Consider the following 18788-nt stretch of genomic DNA (forward strand, 5'->3'; position numbering starts at 1 on the left):
AGTATGATCAGCCTGGGAAACACGGTCCATGTGTCGCCACATCTCCCAGGCTGACCGCACTCACCTGACCGAACTAACGATATAACAGTAATGTATGATACATCCAGTCTCTTATCTGGTCAGGGGAGCCGAGGTTGGCCTGGAAATTGTGGCTGACACATGGACTAAGACATGGATTCCTGGGCCGATCACAGTAGTTTGCATGATTCCTATCACTCATACTGAGCTGCCATAACAGTGTCATCCACAGTGCTCCCATAACAGTTACATCCACAGTGCCCCCATAGCAGTGACATCTAGAGCACCCCCATAACAGTGACATCCAGTGCTCACATAAGTGTCATCCACAGTGTCCCCATAGCAGTGACATCCACAGGCCCCCATAACAGTGACATCCACAAGCCCCCATAACAGTGACATCCACAGATCCCCATAACAGTGACATCCACAGTGCTCCCATAACAGTGACATCCACAGATCCCCCATAACAGTGACATCCAGTGCTCCCATAACAGTGACATCCACAGGCCCCCATAACAGTGACATCCACAGTGCACCAATAACAGTGACATCCACAGGCCCCCATAACAGTGACATCCACAGTGCACCAATAACAGTGACATCCACAGGCCCCCATAAAATTGACATCCACAGTGCCCCCATAACAGTGACATCCACAGGCCGCCATAACAGTGACATCCACAGTGCACCCATAACAGTGACATAGAGTGCACCCATAACAGTGACATAGAGTGCACCCATAACAGTGACATCCACAGTGCACCCATAACAGTGTCATCCACAGATCCCACATAACAGTGTCATCCACAGTGCACCCATAACAGTGACATACACAGTGCACCCATAACAGTGACATCAAGAGCACCTCCATAACAGTGTCATTGTTATGGGAGCACTGTGGATATCACTGTTATGGGGTCACTCTAGATGTTATCTACAGTTCCCCACAACAATGACATCCACATTCCCCTATAACAGTGCCATCCTGTCACGACCATGGTCATGGTCGTGACTCCTGAACCGCATGCTGTTGCCGGCGGTTTGGTTTGGTTGTTCAACCACAGGTGAGGGCCGCTAGTATGTTGCATCACTTGTGGTTGCCGCTGGCAACATGTTATTTTGTATTTCGCAGTATTGCAGCCTGAGCTGGTGCTAGGCTGCTTGCTGCTATGTGCATGCGGTTGCACCTGGCAACCTCTCTTTATAGGTGTGCCTTTTATCGGTGTGCACGGGGTGTTACATGTTTTGTGTGCACTTTCCCATTTAAGTGGTTCTCTTCCCTTCCCTGGTGTGAGAAGGGTTAATTCCTTCCTAGTGTGTGTGCACTGGGTGTGTCTGAGTGTGGGTGTGGCTACATGGGCTTTAAAGCCTCAGTTGAGACCTGATGTCTGAGGGGTACTCCAGCCTTGTAGTAAGCTGGAGGCGCCCTCCTGGTCTCTAATACCAACTGCCAGTGGGGGCCACCCTTCTGGTCATAAATAATACCTTGTCTGATGTTATGTAGATGTGTATGTGGTTGCTTGTTTATTGCACCTTATGGTTTCCTGATTTCCCGTGTGATGTGTGGTGTGTGCTGTGTCCTTTCTGTTATTGTGGACAACAGCACTTGTACATGGGTTCCAGGCTGTGTGTCTGTGGCAGGTAGGGGAGGTTTTAGCTTCCACGTACCTGCCATTGCCATAAGTTGTATTGGTTTCCCCTTATTTACAGCTTGGCCATTTTAGGCTCCTCTTTCTCCATGCCCAGGAGGAACAGGTAGTCTACCCAGCTCCTAGCTTAGGAACCTGCGGAGGGTTAGTAGGGACCCGAGGTTCCGGAGCATGAGTCCTCCTACCTTCAAGGTCGGCTCATGTCGCTAGGAGTTAGGGTCAGATTAGGGAAGCTTTAGGAGGTGACCCGCTCCCTAATTCTGTCTTCCTGGCCGAGTCGTGACTACCAGCATCAGGCATCGCACGGCTGAGGGTTTTCCCCATCCTTAGCCGTGACACATACAAAGTGCCCCCATGTGCCATCCACAGTGCCCATGTGCCATCAATAGTGCCCCTAATGACATCCACAGTGCACCCATGTGCCATGCACAGTGCCCCCGAAGTGCCCCTTGTGCCTTCCACAGTGCCCATGTGCCATCAATAGTGCCCCTAATAATATCCACAGTGCCCCCAAGTGCCATCCACATTGCCCATAAGAGCACCCATGTGCCATCCAAAGTGCCCCCATGTGCCATCCACAGTGCCCATATGCCACCAATAGTGCCCCTAATGACATCCACAGTGCCCATGTGCCATTCATAGTGCCCCTAATGACATCCACAGTGCCCCCAAAGTGCCATCCACAGTGCCCACAAGGGCACCCATGTGCCATACACAGCTCCCCCCAATGACCTCTACAGCATAGCGATCAGCCTCTGTGGCTGATCGCTATGCTGTCACTCCTGTACAGCACTTATATTGCGCTGTACATGAGTCAGTACAGGTTTCACATAGAAGCCTGTACACTCAGAAGACGGCCGGCGGTCACGGCGCATGCGCAGTAGTGTGCAAGCGTCGGGACTGAGAAAGGCCTGCAGAAGAAGATGGCGCTGGACCAGAAGACTTGAAAATGCTTCAGGAGCGGTCACGTGACCGTGAAGAGAGTCATAGGAAGGGCTGCGCTGTGGAGGGTAAGTATTGGTGTAATAACCTTCCCTCTAAGGGGAATGACGATGGTCAATTTTCAAGTAGGGGCCGGAGAACCCCTTTAATGATATCTCCAGTTAAATAGAAATTACAGACACGACTTTCACAATGTATTATATTTTGATTTTAGTTTTATTTAGTTTTATTGCTGAATCTACAGACTACTAGCCAGTTGAACAGAGTAAGTAAGCATATTTCTACACGATGTGAGACAAGTGTTTGTTATTTTATTTAGTGTTCTTATTGTTACTATGACAGCGTTATTGCTTTATCAGGATCTTTGCTTCTGGTGCAGGGTTGTAGGTACTGATACGACCGGTACAACCGGGTCTCATCTTGAATTTTCAGACTTTTCTGCTGCCAAATAACAGAAGAAAGGTTATAAACAGATTAGTAGCATAAGCAATCTATACTTTTAATAGGGTAAAGGACTTTTTAGCACGGGCTGACTGAGCAGGCAATCGTAGTGAACGAACCATTCATTCTCAATAATTGCCGGTTTGCCAGACGAGTTTAGAGCTGCAGATCAACTCCTCTGTATGTAGGGGACAAGAGATCACTATTGTGATTGTCTTTGGCCTCATCCACTTTATCTGACATTTATGCAGGAAAAAGTGGAACAGGTACATTAAGTATATGATGCTTATTCTGAACACCATATTTTTCAATGTATTTACACCAGAAAACTGGCAAAAATACATTGATAAATCTCCTCTTTTATCACAAAGCTAGCTGCCTGAAGCCACCACTAGGGGGAGCTCAGTGAATAGGAATTAATACAACTACCGTGAAGCGGGAATAATCTCTTTGCATTGAGCTTCCCCTAGTGGTGGCTGTGTGAAAATGCTGTGTTTTTGCAAGGGGAAGAGAAGAGGAAGTTCTTTCTGTATAGACCTCATAATAGTTGTGTGGTCTGCCTCTATTGCAGGTACACCACCGCACATCAGTGATACTTTAATTCGATGAACGGAGGCACTTTTACAAAGGTCAATTATTAGGAACAAGTGTACAGATAATTGACCTGATAATTTGCCTGTGTGAAGAGACATTGGGGGAATTTATCAAAGCTCTGCACTACAGAATTCTGGCTTCAAAAAGTTGCAAAAGTAAGGCTTTGTGATGTTTTGGAGGTACTTGCACAATATTTTACTACTTGGAAAATAGCAATTACAACACTCACTTAAAGGGGTCCTCTCACTTCAGTAAGTTGCATTTATCATGTATAGAAAATTAATACAAGACACGTACTAATGTATTGTGATTATCTATATTGCTTCCTTTGCTGGCTGGATTAATTTTTCCATCACATTATTCACTGCTTGTTTCCATGGTTACAGACCACCCTGCAATCCATCAGTGGTGGTCGTGCTTGCACACTATAAAAAAAAGTGTCAGCCTCTCTTTTGTATTTGTAAAGAAAGAGAAAGATATCAGATCTTATGGAAACAGATCCAGAAGATCAGAAAAAGCTTGAGGCGCCAGTGAATTGGGAGTGAGTATTGTTAATGAGAGAAAGGAAGTAAGGTGCATGGAGGATACGGTCTATGGGCGGGAAGGCTGCTCATGGGTTGTACCATGCAGATATAAATCGGCATGTAAAACAAATCTAATAAGAAGAAACTAATAGGTTGAATGCAGTTGGCTTGTAGGGTTAACCCACTGGGTACAACCTGTTCTTACTCCCACCCAAGAGCGCCAAATCCCTTTAAATGCTATTAGTTGGGGTAGTTTAGCGCCTAATTACATCTGAGCAAAAGTGGCCTCATATATATATATATATATATATATATATGAGAAAGACCGCATTGAGCGGTTGAAACGTTGCAAGGGGAATAAAAGATCCACCATTTTTTCACCTAATTTGGAGTGCTGCCTCATCCTTTGAAGCTATATATATATATATATATATATATATATACATACATGTATTATGAAAAAAGGAGTGGTTAAACTATCAAATTGGGTTAGAATAGATATAAGGATCAAATGTTTTAAAATCAAAGAATCATAATGTAAGCAATACAGGCTTTTGCTGACTTCACAAGGGGGCTGGTTCTGGATCTGGAAGTGAAGTCAGTAAAAGCCTGTATTGCTTACATTATGATTCTTTGATTTTAAAACATTTGATCCTTATATCTGTTCTAACCCGATTTTCAAGTATAACCATATAGCCTTTTCTCATACTATATATACAAGGCCACTTTAACTCGGATTTAATTAGGGGCTTGGCTACCCCAACTAATAGCATTCAAAGGGATTTGGCGCTCTTGGGTGGGACTAAGAACAGGTTGTACCCAGTGGGTTAACCATACGAGCCCACTGCAGTCAGCCTCTCTTGTGGCCAGGACCATGGGAGCGCACCTAGGCTGGTGCTTTTTCCTATATTGTGCAAGCACGACCACCACTGATGGATTGCAGGGTGGTCTGTAACCATGGAAACGAGCAGTGGATAATGTTGTGGAAAAATGAATCCAGCCAGCAAAGGAAGCAATATGGATACTCACAATACATTAGTAAGTGTCTTGTATTAACTTTCTCTACATGATAAATGCCACTTACTGAAGTGAGACAACCCCTTTAAGTTTTGAAAAGTAGGTGTGGGTTAGTTATGTTAATTAGTTACATTCGAGATTTATCACTGAGACTTAAAAAATAAAAAAATTACTTTTGTTGGCACAAAGTAGACCCAAAATAAAAACGATTTCAGATATTGCCTCATGACAAATTCCCTCATTGTCTGATAGAATAGACACGTGCATAGACCTTGGTGTAATTTGTTCAGCCATGCTAAGTTTCATTTTATGTACACAAATTTGAAATCTATTTCCTATAGATTAGATTATTTATAAGCAAGTGCGGATTCATTTACCATTACTGCAAGGGTGGTTGTACTCCACAGAAACATTTTCATCTGGAAGACAGAAGAAGCAGCATTACGATCTACCATATATTGTCAATTTTAGAACAATCATATACGCTAAAAAACATACAGTAGTAGGTCGGCCAAGTTAATTGGAAGGAATTGTATAGTTGTATGGTACAATTTAATGAGTAGGAAAAAATGTACCTGTCTCATAATAATCGTAGAGGGATACTGTAGCTGGTTTTAGGTCTTTCACCACACTGTCCTTTTCCACGATGAAGGAGAGGTTTACTGGATTGTGGTCAATCTAAAGTAAGATAATAATCCCATAAGAGAAGCCTTTATGAATCTGAAGTACCCAAAGATTTAGAAACCCCCTTAAAAAAAAATAAATTATAATAAACAATCTAACAAATTAGCTAAAGACCAGTGGTGTTCTTGGAGGTAACCTTATGGTAGAGTTTCAGACTTTAACAAGTGATGACCTTTCCTCAGGATAGGCCATCAGTATCTGATCTGACACTCTGTACCCCCGCCGTTACTCAGGCACCAGGAGCACCCAGTTCCGGCCATTGTGTTGTGAACTGATCTTGTTACTGCAGTGCGGCTCTGATTCATTTCAATAGGATCAGCACTACAGTTCTTTCCACTACACAGTAGACAGAGCTGTGTAATTCCCATTCCAACTTCTAGTGCCAGAGCTACTGGGCACCTGAGTGGCGGGCGTGTGGGGTTCTGGAAAAAAAAAATATGAAATGCCCCAGTTAAAGGCTATTCATATGTTTGATTGATTAGCTTAGAAGATTGCTATGGTGAGGAGAGGGTGGAGATGGAGACCAAGTTCTCCTTTTACTGTTGACGGCACTCTACAGCCTGCTATGTACAGTATGTGAAGCTTCTACAGAGGCTGCAGATATCAAACAATGCAATTTTTTAAATAAAACTCTATTGCAAAAATACTTGTGCATTTAAGTTATAAAAGCTATAAAAATAATCTTTTACAAGCCGTTAACAAACTAGCAACATCAGAGTTAAAATGCAGTGATGAATAATACGGACCTGGTCCAAGTACAAAGTCACCACATCAGTCTGGATTTCACTTCTCTTTATTAACTTGTCCTTCTCCAGCTGTGAAGAAAAAATGGGGTTACAAATGGTTTTGCAGTGGAAGGAACACATTTTAATAATGCAATATATTAATATTTGATATGGGTTCAGCGTTATTTCTGCACAGGAGGACCTTCGTTTAGCAATGATTTAGCTTTTTTTTACCTTTACCTTTAGGTTTGTACCATATTATGATTACCAGATTATTACACAAGGTAAAGTATTTTCCTTCTTTTCTAAAACTGTATTTTCCGTCTTTTCTCTCACAAGAGGTGTAAGTCAATGCTCTTGTAATTTGACGGTCATGAATCTCCTCCGGCCATGTACCATTTATAATACTCGTTTCTTCCAGGGGTCTTTTGGGGACATTCAGGCAACCAGGCCTGGGAATGACTGCTGCTTCTGCATCTCCATAGCTATGCCCTTGTTCATACAGTTATACCTTTAAATATTTGGCTAAAATATTCACAATGAGGAGACTCCAAGTGCAGTCTACACTACAGTGCATCTGAGGGTTCAGTGACCAGTGGCACGCCAGCCATTGTGAAACTGCAACTTCCTGCATGCTCCATTGACTTCATGTGTGTATGGTGGAAGTTGTAGTTTCACAGTCACTGGAGTGCTTGTGGTTCCTTACCTCTGGTGTAATCATTTGGTTCTGTTTAAAGAGGTGCTTAATTCTGTCACTTACTTTCCTTACTGTGCTCTTCACCGGAATGTAGCCAGACACCATCTTGACCTCAATAACGGCCATGTTCGATTCCTCCCGAGTACCGGTATAACTGTAAGAATAGAAATCCAGACATGACATGTACAGTCATACATTTATACCCATTTTGGTTAATATGAGAAGAAAATTGACAGCATTGAGAATATTTAGTAGTTAGGTGTAATTGTTTTTTAGATTTTGATAGATGAATTGATTGTTCATGATTAGAAATTCCCATACATGGTGTAAAAGAGTAGAAGAATTAAAAAAACTAACAAAAAAAAAAACCACATAAACTCACGAGGCAGTGATAAGAATTTCAAATTTTGTCACAGGATCCCCCAGACATTCTCTTCTTGAAGATGATTTTACACTTAAAGAGAAGGCGGCCACACCTTTCGGAGGAGGGATATTGTACCTTAATACGGCCTGTGATTTAAAAAAACAATTTTCCATCAAAAAAGGAATACATTTATAGCACCATAGAAAAGCATATCATCCCAATTCACATTCAGATGCAGAACACTGTATATAATGTTCTGTGGGCAACTAAGTATGATACCTTTATAGGGTTTGTTTATTGACCTTTTAGGCCATATTGAGTTGATACACAAAAGAGTGCAGATCTGATCCAGGGTCGACTCCCAAGGTCCACATTAATACTAAATGGAATATTACCTTCTAAGGGAGGGTTCACATCATGTTTTATGCCTCCATTTGACGTATGTTACAAAAAAGGCAGCACACCACGTTCCTGCTCAGTTCGGTAAAAAAAAGTATACTTTTTTTTACAATGGTACAATGGAACTCTATGGTGAACAGATGCCACTGCATGACATCAGTCTGAGGCATCAATTTAATGTATACGCTTTTTGTACACCTTAAACGGATGGGAGAAACGTAATGTGAACCCACCCTAAGACATATGTAATATCAAAAGTATATCCCATAAATGTCTTAAAGCTACCGGTTCCACTTTCAGTCCTCCAACTTATTGGAAGCATGGGGTGGGAAGGTGACCTTCCACTTCCAATAATCACTCCAGAGAGGAGGAGACTATGCATGAATGTGGCTCTCTCCATCATATTGTAGGTCAAGGTAACAGTCCATGAGAGGACGGGAGACTTGATATACCCCCGCTGATCAGCTGTTTGGGAAGGCAGCAGCGCTCCAGGAGCACCGCGGCCTTCTCACTGTTTACTGCAGGCCCAGTGACGTCACAACTAGTACCAATGGCCTGGGTGGGGCTTAGCTCTTTTTACTTGAATGGAGATTAGCCGCACCCAGGCCAGTTGATATTGTGACGTCACTGGGCCTGCGGTAAACAATGAGAAGGCTGCGGCGCTCCTGGATCACCGCTGCATTCTCAAACAGCTGATTGGCGGGGGTCCCGGGTGTCGGACCCCTGCCGATCAGATGCTGATGATCTATCTATAGGATAGATCATCAGTTTAAACAAACTGCAGAACATCTTTAATTGATGCTTAGAGCATTAGATCACTATATACCCATCAGACGACCATAAGAAGTGGCCCCTTGAGCATCAGCACACAGGGAAATTTCCCTGTAAGGCCTATGGCCAGTCCACCCCTATAACAGCCTATCATTTCTAAACCCTGCATACATGTAAGATCACCGACCTAACTCTTGTACTCCTTTCTAGAGTGGCAAACAAGGATAAATGGACCACATTTCTTCTGGTATATAAAGGAACTAGAGATAGCTACACATTGAACCATTATTACTTGCCCATGCCTGATGCTAAACTGTGTGCCACTGCTCTCTGACATGGAAACCTGTGTCCAAATGTTTGGAGACCACACAGAATTACATTGTGCACTAGATGTGTCTCATGCACTTAGTTTGTGTCTTGGTTTTGCGGTATCGCCAATTTCTACTGAAATCTGCACTGGTGCAGTAAAAAGCAGCAAGGCTACATTTATACAATATGACCATATTCAATTATGCTTCTATTTTGCCAAAATTACTGCAGATGGTATATCATCTCCCAAGTGAGTACACTGTAAGAGAAAAACTAACAGGATTAGGTGAGAAGGGAAATCCCAAGGATGCCTTTATCTGAATGCAATGTATATGTTTTAGGAGAGAAAGTGTGATAGTGATACAGTATATGTGTTTTATATACTACAGATGCATACAGTGGATATAAAAAGTCTATACACCCCTGTTAAAATGTCAGGTTTCTGTGATGTAAAAAAATGAGACAAAGATAAATCATTTTAGAACCTTTTACACCTTTAATGTGACCTATAAACTGTACAACTCAATTGAAAAACAAACTGAAATCTTTTAGGTGGAGGAAAGAAAACAAAAAATAATAATAATGTGCTTATAACTGGAGATGTAGCTGTGTTCAGAATTAAGCAATCACATTCTAAATCCTGTTAAATTGGAGTCAGCATACACCTGCCATCATTTAAAGTGCCTCTGATTAACCCCAAATAAAGTTCAGCTGCTCTAGTTGGTCTTTCCTGAAATTTTGTTAGTCGCATCCCACAGCAAAAGCCATGGTCCACAGAGAGCTTCCAAAGCATCAGAGGGATCTCATTGTTGAAAGATATCGGTCAGGAGAAGGGTACAAAAGAATTTCCAAGGCATTAGATATACCATGGAACACAGTGACATCACCAAGAACTGGACGTCCCTCCAACATTGATGAAAAGACGAGAAATAAACTGGTCTGGGAGGCTACCAAGAGGCCTACAGCAACATTAAAGGAGCTGCAGGAAGGGGGGGCGGAGCTAGCGCCGGATGAAGATGGTCGCATAGCTCCGTGCTCTGTGAAGAGATTCGTCCCTGACGCCTGCAAACATTAGCTAACAGAGACGGTGATGGTGAAGATCGGGAACTCCAAGCATGTGGACACCCCTGCCCTCCCTAAAACTCAGATTGCAGGAGGTGAAATGGAGAAATTCCTAAAGAAAGCCGCCGCTACCGTGGCCGCCAGGGAACCCAAGATGGCGCCGACGCCGCAGGCTAAAGCTCCGAAGCGCGCCCCTGCCCCATCGGAAGGTGAGAGCGATTCTGATGAAGGCCAGCTCCGATCTCCCTGTCACAAGGAAATATCTAGACCGCGCTCTGAGCAGAATGATGGAGCCGATATTAGCGGAACTATCGGCCTGCAGGAGCGAAGTGAGACATATAGGGGATAGGGTGGAGAGTCTAGAGACTCACCAGGCAGAAATCCTGCACCACCAGTCTGCTGTAACGGACTCTTTCCGCCGCTGTGCCCTTTATTTGAACGACATCCACTGCTCCCTGGAGGACCAGGAGAACAGGGGGCGCCGGAACAACCTCAGATTCAGGGGTATACCTGAGTCGGTCGCCCCAGGAGAGGTCGCGGCGTCCATTACTGACATCAGCAGATCGTTGCTGGGGCCTGATGCCTCGCAGGAGATAGTCATAGAGCGGGCACACAGGGCCCTTAGACCCAAGCCTAAGCTGGATGAGCCGCCCAGGGACATTATTTGTAAGTACCTGAACTTTCAAGTCAAATCAGCTGTCCTGGAGGCCGCACGTGCCCACCCTGATCTAACATTTGAAGGATCCAAGATAGAAGTATTTCAGGACTTAGCTCCGTCTACATTAAAGAAACGTAGAGCCCTTAAACCCTTAACAGATTGGCTGCGCTCCAAAAAGGTGCTCTATCGCTGGTCTTTTCCTTTTGGTTTATCCTTCTCATACGCAGGAAAGAGAGTGAACATCTCGTCTTACACAGACCTCACATCTGCCTTTGAGATCCTGAACGTGCCGCCATTGCGGATTGAGAACTGGGAACCTTTCCAGGACCTCGGCGCTTTGCCTGAGTTACCCAAAGTGGCTCCATTCGAGATACTACGCACGCCAAAGTCATCTCGTTCTAAGAAAAGGGGCCACCACCTCACACCGAGAAGTCTCTCACAAGATCACTAGAGAGATTTGTTTGTATACAGTAGAGTTGATATAAGTAATCCTGTCTCTCTAAATTGCCTACCTTACTGCTAGGTTTTCATGCTTTCACATTTAGCGCAATGTCTTTTAGCCCACTTCTTGGCGCTCAATGTTCCTTTAGTTCCTTATTGCGCTATGGCCTGATCTCGCCCTTCTGTCGCGTATTCTAGGGCGTTAAACGATCTCTTAAACGGTCTACAGACCAAGTTACCCCCACTAGATCTAGACATTACGTGCTATGTCTATGTTTGTACCCTATGTTTGTTTACTATGTTATGTTTTATTCCCTTTTTTTTCCCCTAACTCAAGGTACTCGACTAATGTGTCAGATAGGATCGTCTCTGCCTCACGAGCGACACCTATGGTACAAGAGATAAGGGTCCACAATGGTTCCAGTGCGTCTCCTGGGGGGAGGCCGCCACGGCTCCGAGGTAAATCCGTGCACACAACACATTATGGCTGACATCTCAGTGGCCTCTTACACTGTCAAGGGATTTCACTCCCCATCTAAACGGAGCCAAGTCTTTGCCATTCTGAGAAAAGCCGGGGCGGGGGTGGTGTTTCTCCAGGAGACGCACGTACGTTTTAATCGCTACCCAGACATGCGGTTTTCGCATTACTCCAACTGGTACCACTGCGGGAGTAACTCCTCAGCCTCCTGTGGAGTTAGTATAGGGTTTCAGAGGAGAATCCCCTTCAAATTTGTAAGCCAGAGTTTGGACCCGGAGGGCAGATATATTTTTCTTAAGGGTTCTATAGGGCCACAGGTATACACCTTTGTCAACCTATATGCCCCCAACACCTGCCAACGTCGTTGGTTCTCTGATATATTTCCCATCATAGAGGCTTTTAAGGAAGGTATAGTTATTGTTGGAGGTGACTTAAACGTCGCTCTCTGTCCCCAACTAGATATCTCCACACGTAAATCCTCTCACTCTAAAAACTTCCTAAAAAATATAAGGAATACCCTTTGGGATCTACACCTGGTTGATGCCTGGCGGTCCCTCAACCCAAATACTTCGGACTTCACATTTTTCTCCTCGACACACAAAACATATCACAGATTAGACTACCTACTCATTTCCAAAGAACATCTACATCTGTGCAGAGAAGCATCCATAGGTGCCATCCACATCTCAGACCACTCCCCAATCTATCTCTCAGTTAAGGCCCCCAGATTGATACCTTCGTGTTTCAACTGGCGCTTAAATTAAACGTTACTAGGATTCCAAGATTCGGTAGACCGGATTTCCAAGCAAATTGCCGAATACTTTTCCCTCAACAAGAGTTCTGATGTATCGGCCAACACACTCTGGGACGCTCACAAGCCTGTAGTTAGAGGGCATTTTATTAGCTTGGGCACGCACCTCAAGAGAGCGAGAGAAAGAGAAATAGATGACACCCTGAAAAACATCCAGGTACACGAGTCCAGTCATAAAGCTCAATCCTCTGATGCTCTTCTTCAGAAACTATCTGAATATAGGGCAAAACTTAGATCCCTGTTAGCCAATAGAGCGGCCAAATATCATATGAGTTCACAGCACAAATTTTTCGCCCACGGAGATAAGGCCACCAAGTTTGTAATGAACAGAATTAAGGGGAGGAGATCTACAAACTTTGTTCACCAACTTTCAACACAGGAAGGGACCCCCATCTTCTCAGTCGAACAGATTGCCGCCCAATTTTGTTCCTTCTACAACGACTTATATAACCTACCCTCATCAACAGCCTCTGAAGATCGCGCCGCTGTGATCTCTTCCTTTTTGGAAACGGCTAAACTCCCTAGGATTGACCCTGACCAGGAATCATGCCTAATAGCCCCCTTCTCCCTAACTGAATTAAAGGATGCAATGAACCAAATGCCGTCAGGGAAAAGCCCAGGTCCGGACGGTCTACCGTTGGCCTACTATAAAACATTTCAGGCAATACTCCTCCCTCGCCTCTTGGATGTGTGTAATCAGACTCTTAAGGGGATCCCCCTATCAAGAGACATGACAGCGGCACATATTACTCTTATTCCCAAAGAGGGGAAAGACACTAGACTGTGCTCTAATTACAGGCCCATCTCCCTCCTAAACATAGACCTCAAGCTCCTGGCCAAGATGTTAGCTAACAGACTTGCTATCATCCTTCCTCACCTTGTCCACGGAGATCAGGTAGGCTTCATCCGCAACAGAGAAGGGAAGGATAACACTTCAAGGGTTATTAATACCCTCTGTCATGCTAAACGACTCTCCTCTCCTCTGCTTTTACTCAGCACGGATGCTGAAAAAGCATTTGACAGAGTCAACTGGTCATACCTAAGGCACGCTCTGGCGGGATTTGGCCTACCTGACTCCTACATCAAGGCAGTCTTCTCGATGTATGAGCATGCGACAGCCTCAGTCCTAGTTAATGGCACCACATCACCTTCTTTCGCCATTAGGAACGTGACACGCCAGGGCTGCCCCCTATCGCCTCTCCTATTCATCCTGGCCTTGGAGCCTCTCTTGGCGAACATAAGATTGGACCGGGAGATTGGGGGTCTATGTTTGGGAGGCAGGGAACAAAAGATTGCCGCCTTTGCGGACGATGTTCTCGTAATGACAACTAACCCAAAAACATCCCTTCCTAGACTCCAGACTCACTTTAAGGCATATAGCCTAATGTCCGATTTTAAAATTAATTCCAATAAATCCTTGGTCCTTTGCCTGGGTATTCCCCAATCAACCCGACTCCTACTAATGAAGAACTCCCCATTTAATTGGTCATCTCCTAGCATCACGTATCTAGGGATCAAAATTAGCCCAGACATAACGGAGCTTTTCTCCTTTAACTATATTCCCTTGAGGAAGTCTATCTTTGATTCTATTGATAACCTGGCTCGAGCCAATCCAACTCTCTCTTGGTTTGGGCGAAAGAACCTCCTCTCCTCCCTGATACTACCCAGACTTACATACCTGCAACAAGCTCTCCCCATCTCCGTCCCCAAACATTACTATGTCTCGATAATGAGGAAATTTAGTTCCTTCATCTGGAATGGGAAGAAGGCGAGGCTCTCCCACTCTCTTCTCATTAAGCCCAGAAACGCGGGAGGGATAGGCTTACCAAGCCCAGAGCTATATGGGAAGGCTATTCTTCTCTCTCGAGCACTAACTTGGTTGAACCCCCCACAGCACTCTGTAGTGGCCCAGATAGAAATAGATATACTAAACATACCAGCTAGGGCGCTCTTACTAGGTCAGGAGACCGCTCTTCCCGGCCATACGTCCGCATACCCGATTATCCGGGCCACACTGGAAGCGTGGAAGTGGCTGTCACATACACATTGCTCCATCCCTTTCCCCTCGCCTACCCTGACTGTATCGGACGCACTGAACACGGCCCCCCTCACGTTAAGGAAGGCCACTTCACCAGGATTGTTGTCCTCCTCGACACCACTAATATCCTTAGCTCTCCCGAATGGAGAATGGATGGACTCTAGGGACACAAATGCTCTACTTAACCCCCACCCACGGGATTTTATCCAGGTAGCTTACCTTAGGGCTTATTTAAAGCAGCACATCAAGGTAGGGGACCTCCTTCGTCCCTTGGTCTGGCTTGAAGCCTTGTCTGCCTCACATACACTACCCAGAAAGCTTACCTCACGGCTGTACAGCAAACTACGCCTACCCCCCATGCTAGCTAAACCCTCTTTTGTCAAGCAATGGGAACTAGATCTAAGTATCACAATCCCCTTTGAGTCTCTGCCCAGACTTCTTGACTCCCCCCATGGTACCTCCCGCTGTGTTAGGATCCGGGAAAACAGTTATAAAATCCTCACAAGGTGGTACAACACCCCGGATAAGACATCAAGATATGCTGGATCGGGATCTGACGCTTGCTGGAGATGCCTTGGGGAGAGAGGTACCTTCCTCCATGTTTGGTGGACCTGCCCCCCCATACAGAGGTGGTGGAGTGACATCTTCGCTACTGCAAATAAGGTTTGTGGAACAAAGTTCCAGCCCTCCCCACAAATTGCCCTTCTCTCACTCCCTCGGGATACCGGAAAGGCCAAACCCCCATTTGTTTTTACGCAGATGATCTTAGCGGCCCGCCTTCTGCTTCCCAAATTCTGGCTCCAGACTACGGTCCCAACTTTAGATCAGTGGATGCAGAAAATTGATCAGATCCATAGATTTGAGGAGCTATCTTCGTGGGAATCCCGTACACATCTAGCCTTCCTTAAAAAATGGCTACTGTGGGCAATTTTCAGATCCCCCAAACCCTAGGCTTCTCTTTGGAATCCACTAGGGACACTGACCCTATAGCTACTGACCATAGAAGTTCAAATGCCTTATACGTCTACCCGATTACACGTACCCCATGTATAGGCGTCAACTTGTCTTTTCGCCAGGGTCTTCTCATCTCTCTAGGTATTAATTGATTGATCTTATTGTTACTTCACTTAGAGTTAAGTTGCTTTCTTATGTCAATAGCGGTTGACGGCCCTGTATATTTGCATCTGTTTACTATGCTTATGATGATCCTTCCATGTATTTGACATATATCTACACTTGTAAGTCGAGGCCTGCGAGCCTACACCTTGTTACTTGTCCCTTTGTTATATTGTATAACCTACAATAAAATTTAAATAAAAAAAAAAAAAGGAGCTGCAGGAATATCTGGCAAGTACTGGCTGTGTGGTACATGTGACAACAATCTCCCATATTCTTCATATGTCTGGGCTATGGGGTAGAGTGGCAAGACGAAAGCCTTTTCTTACGAAGAAAAACATCCAAGCCAGGCTACATTTCGCAAAAACACATCTGAAGTCTCCCAAGTGGAAAAAGGTGTTATGGTCTGATGAAACCAAGGTTGAACTTTTTGGCCATAATTCCAAAAGATATGTTTGGCGCAAAAACAACACTGCACATCACTAAAAGAACACCATACCACAGTGAAGCTGGTGGTGGCAGCATCATGCTTTGGGGCTGTTCTTCATCAGCTGGAATTTGGGCCTTAGTTAAGCTAGAGGGAATTATGAACAGTTCCAAATACCAGTCGATATTGGCACAAAACCTTCAGGCTTCTGCTAGAAAGCTGAACATGAAGAGGAACTTCATCTTTCAGCATGACAACGACCCAAAGCATACATACAAATCAACAAAGGAATGGATTCACCAGAAGAAGATTAAAGTTTAAAGAATGGGCCAGCCAGAGCCCAGACCTAAATCCGATTGAAAATCTGTGGGGTGATCTGAAGAGGGCTGTGCCCAGGAGATGCCCTCGCAATCTGACAGATTTTGAGTGTTTTTGCCAAGACAAATGGGCAAATCTTGCCAAGTCAAAATGTGCCATGCTGATAGACTCATACCCAAAAAGACTGAGTGCTGTAATAAAATCAAAAGGGGCTTCAACAAAGTATTAGTTTAAGGGTGTGCACACTTCTGCAACCATATTATTTCAATTTTATATTTTTTCTTTCCTCTTCCTAAAAGATTTCAGTTTGTTTTTTAACTGAGTGGTACAGTTTATAGGTCACATTAAAGGTGGAAAAAGTTTGGAAATGATTTCTTTGTCTCATTTTTTTACATCACAGAAACCTGACATTTTAACAGGGGTGTGTAGACTTTGTATATCGACTGTATAATATTGGCCATTGAATTGCTCATTTTAGAGCAAAGGGATGAAAATGTGACCCTATCTCTAAACCAGAAATATGTACAACCAATAAATTCTAGTGAAGGCCTGCCATTAACCTTTCTACAACTCAGGTGGCAAAAATTGCTGTAATATGTGGTCTACAGAATAAGATGCCCTTTCTAAAAAGATATTCTATAACCCCGTAAACCACAAAGATCAAGGAAAAGTGGCCACACCTCTCCAAAGCTTATGTGATCCATTAGTACTTTGGAGACTATGTAGGCTGCTGATAAAGCATCTCCCATAGCTTAATAGTCTAGGTTTGTCTTTAACAGAAACAGAAGTTTGTTTGCAAGAAACCTGAGGCACACATATACCCTTAGAGTACTTTCACACTAGCGTTTTTATTTTCCGATTTTGAGTCACAGGGACTCAATACCGGGAAAAAAATGATCAGTTTTATCCTAATGCATTCTGAATGGAGAGCATTCTGTTCAGTATTTATCAGGATGCATCAGTTCAGTCCCTCTTGTGTTTTTTGGCCGGAGAAAATACCACAGCATGCTGTATTTTTCTCTCCGGCCAAAAATCCTGAACACATGCCGGATCTGATATTAATTTCCATTAAAATGTATTAAAATTGACGCATTAAAAGATCCGTTCTTCCGGTCTGAGCATGCGCAGTGCTTTAAATCTGTGAAAAAATTTAATACCGGATCCGTTTTTCCGGATGACACCGGAGAGACGGATCCTATATTTCAATGCATTTGGTCAGACGGATCAGCATCCGGATCATTCTGACAAATGCCATTCGTTTGCGTCCAGATTGCCGGATCCGGCAGGCAGTTCGTCTACCACAAGTGTGAAACTACCCTTAGATTATCAGGAACGATAACTCAAGGTCACCACATAATGATTAGAATAATAGGAACCACTAATTTTTCAGTTCAGGTTAAGTTCAGTATCTTTCTGCTTACCTGAACAAAGACACAACCACTCCCCGTTGATGTCACAGTGTAGTCTCCAGGAACATTAGCTAGAGTTGCCTTTTGGAGAAGGAGACGGTTATTCTTGTCCACATGGAATTGCTCATGGAATCCCGACTTGGAATTGACGGCCACAGTCATGTCTACTTTGTTAGAAAATGTCACCTCTGAATACTTGGCCATGGCCTGAAGAGCCACTACCGTGTCCTTCAAAAGGAATAGTTCATAATTTAAAGAGTAACTACTAAACAAAGTGAGATCCTGGAAATAAACCAAATGAACAAAAATGCAAAAATAGGTTGAATGAATCATTATCTTCAAACCATCTGGAAATTAAAACATTTTGAGGGTTTACATACAGAAATTAGCCTGATGATCACACAGATCTATGTACTTGGGAACTCTTTACATACTAGTACAGTGATACATTATAATAGAGATGACTGATTTTGCAGGTTACTCACATTAGACAAAAAAAGGGGGAAAAAAATGCCATTTTTAGCAGGAATGGGTAGCTTAATGTGTATCAGAGCCTCTGACCATCCCACAATGTCAGAGAAAATAAGTATTGTGCATGTTGGAATCCTTTCAGTATTTTTTTTTTATAAAATACTAAATGGTTCTTTCCTCTTTAATTATTATATTACTTTCTATATCCTTGTAATGTAGTGAGTTAGGAATAGTTAGTTAACATATACAAAGCCATTGTTCTGTGTCAGACGACCACAAAGTGATCACACTCACACGACATGCATACTGCTCACTGGACATAATTGGGAGGAGGGGCTGAAAGGTACAAACCTTTGTGCCCAAAGACAAAGAACTCAGCTCCGATGAGAACATCATCTAGATAGGATGTTGTATGTCATGAT

The 18788-nt window shown here is 43.8% G+C and overlaps 1 protein-coding gene across 3 annotated transcripts in view; it reads right to left on the reverse strand.

Moving 5' to 3' along the window:
- Positions 1–2809: 2809 nt before the first annotated feature.
- The window catches only part of LOC122940792 (alpha-2-macroglobulin-like protein 1), a 231912-nt gene continuing 215933 nt past the window's right edge, over positions 2810–18788 (reverse strand). For 2 of the 3 annotated variants that reach the window (XM_044297555.1, XM_044297553.1), the window contains exons 30-36: positions 17908–18123; positions 7677–7804; positions 7358–7448; positions 6619–6687; positions 5764–5866; positions 5566–5607; positions 2810–3053 (exon numbers count right to left, since the gene is read on the reverse strand). In XM_044297555.1, coding sequence (XP_044153490.1) covers positions 3028–3053; positions 5566–5607; positions 5764–5866; positions 6619–6687; positions 7358–7448; positions 7677–7804; positions 17908–18123 — 675 coding nt within the window. In that variant the 3' untranslated portion in view covers positions 2810–3027. The remainder of the gene's footprint in view (positions 3054–5565; positions 5608–5763; positions 5867–6618; positions 6688–7357; positions 7449–7676; positions 7805–17907; positions 18124–18788) is intronic. The other variant, XM_044297554.1, reaches the window with a different exon arrangement.

This window comes from Bufo gargarizans, chromosome 6, assembly GCF_014858855.1.
Source record: "Bufo gargarizans isolate SCDJY-AF-19 chromosome 6, ASM1485885v1, whole genome shotgun sequence".
NCBI classification, from domain to species: Eukaryota; Metazoa; Chordata; class Amphibia; order Anura; family Bufonidae; genus Bufo; species Bufo gargarizans.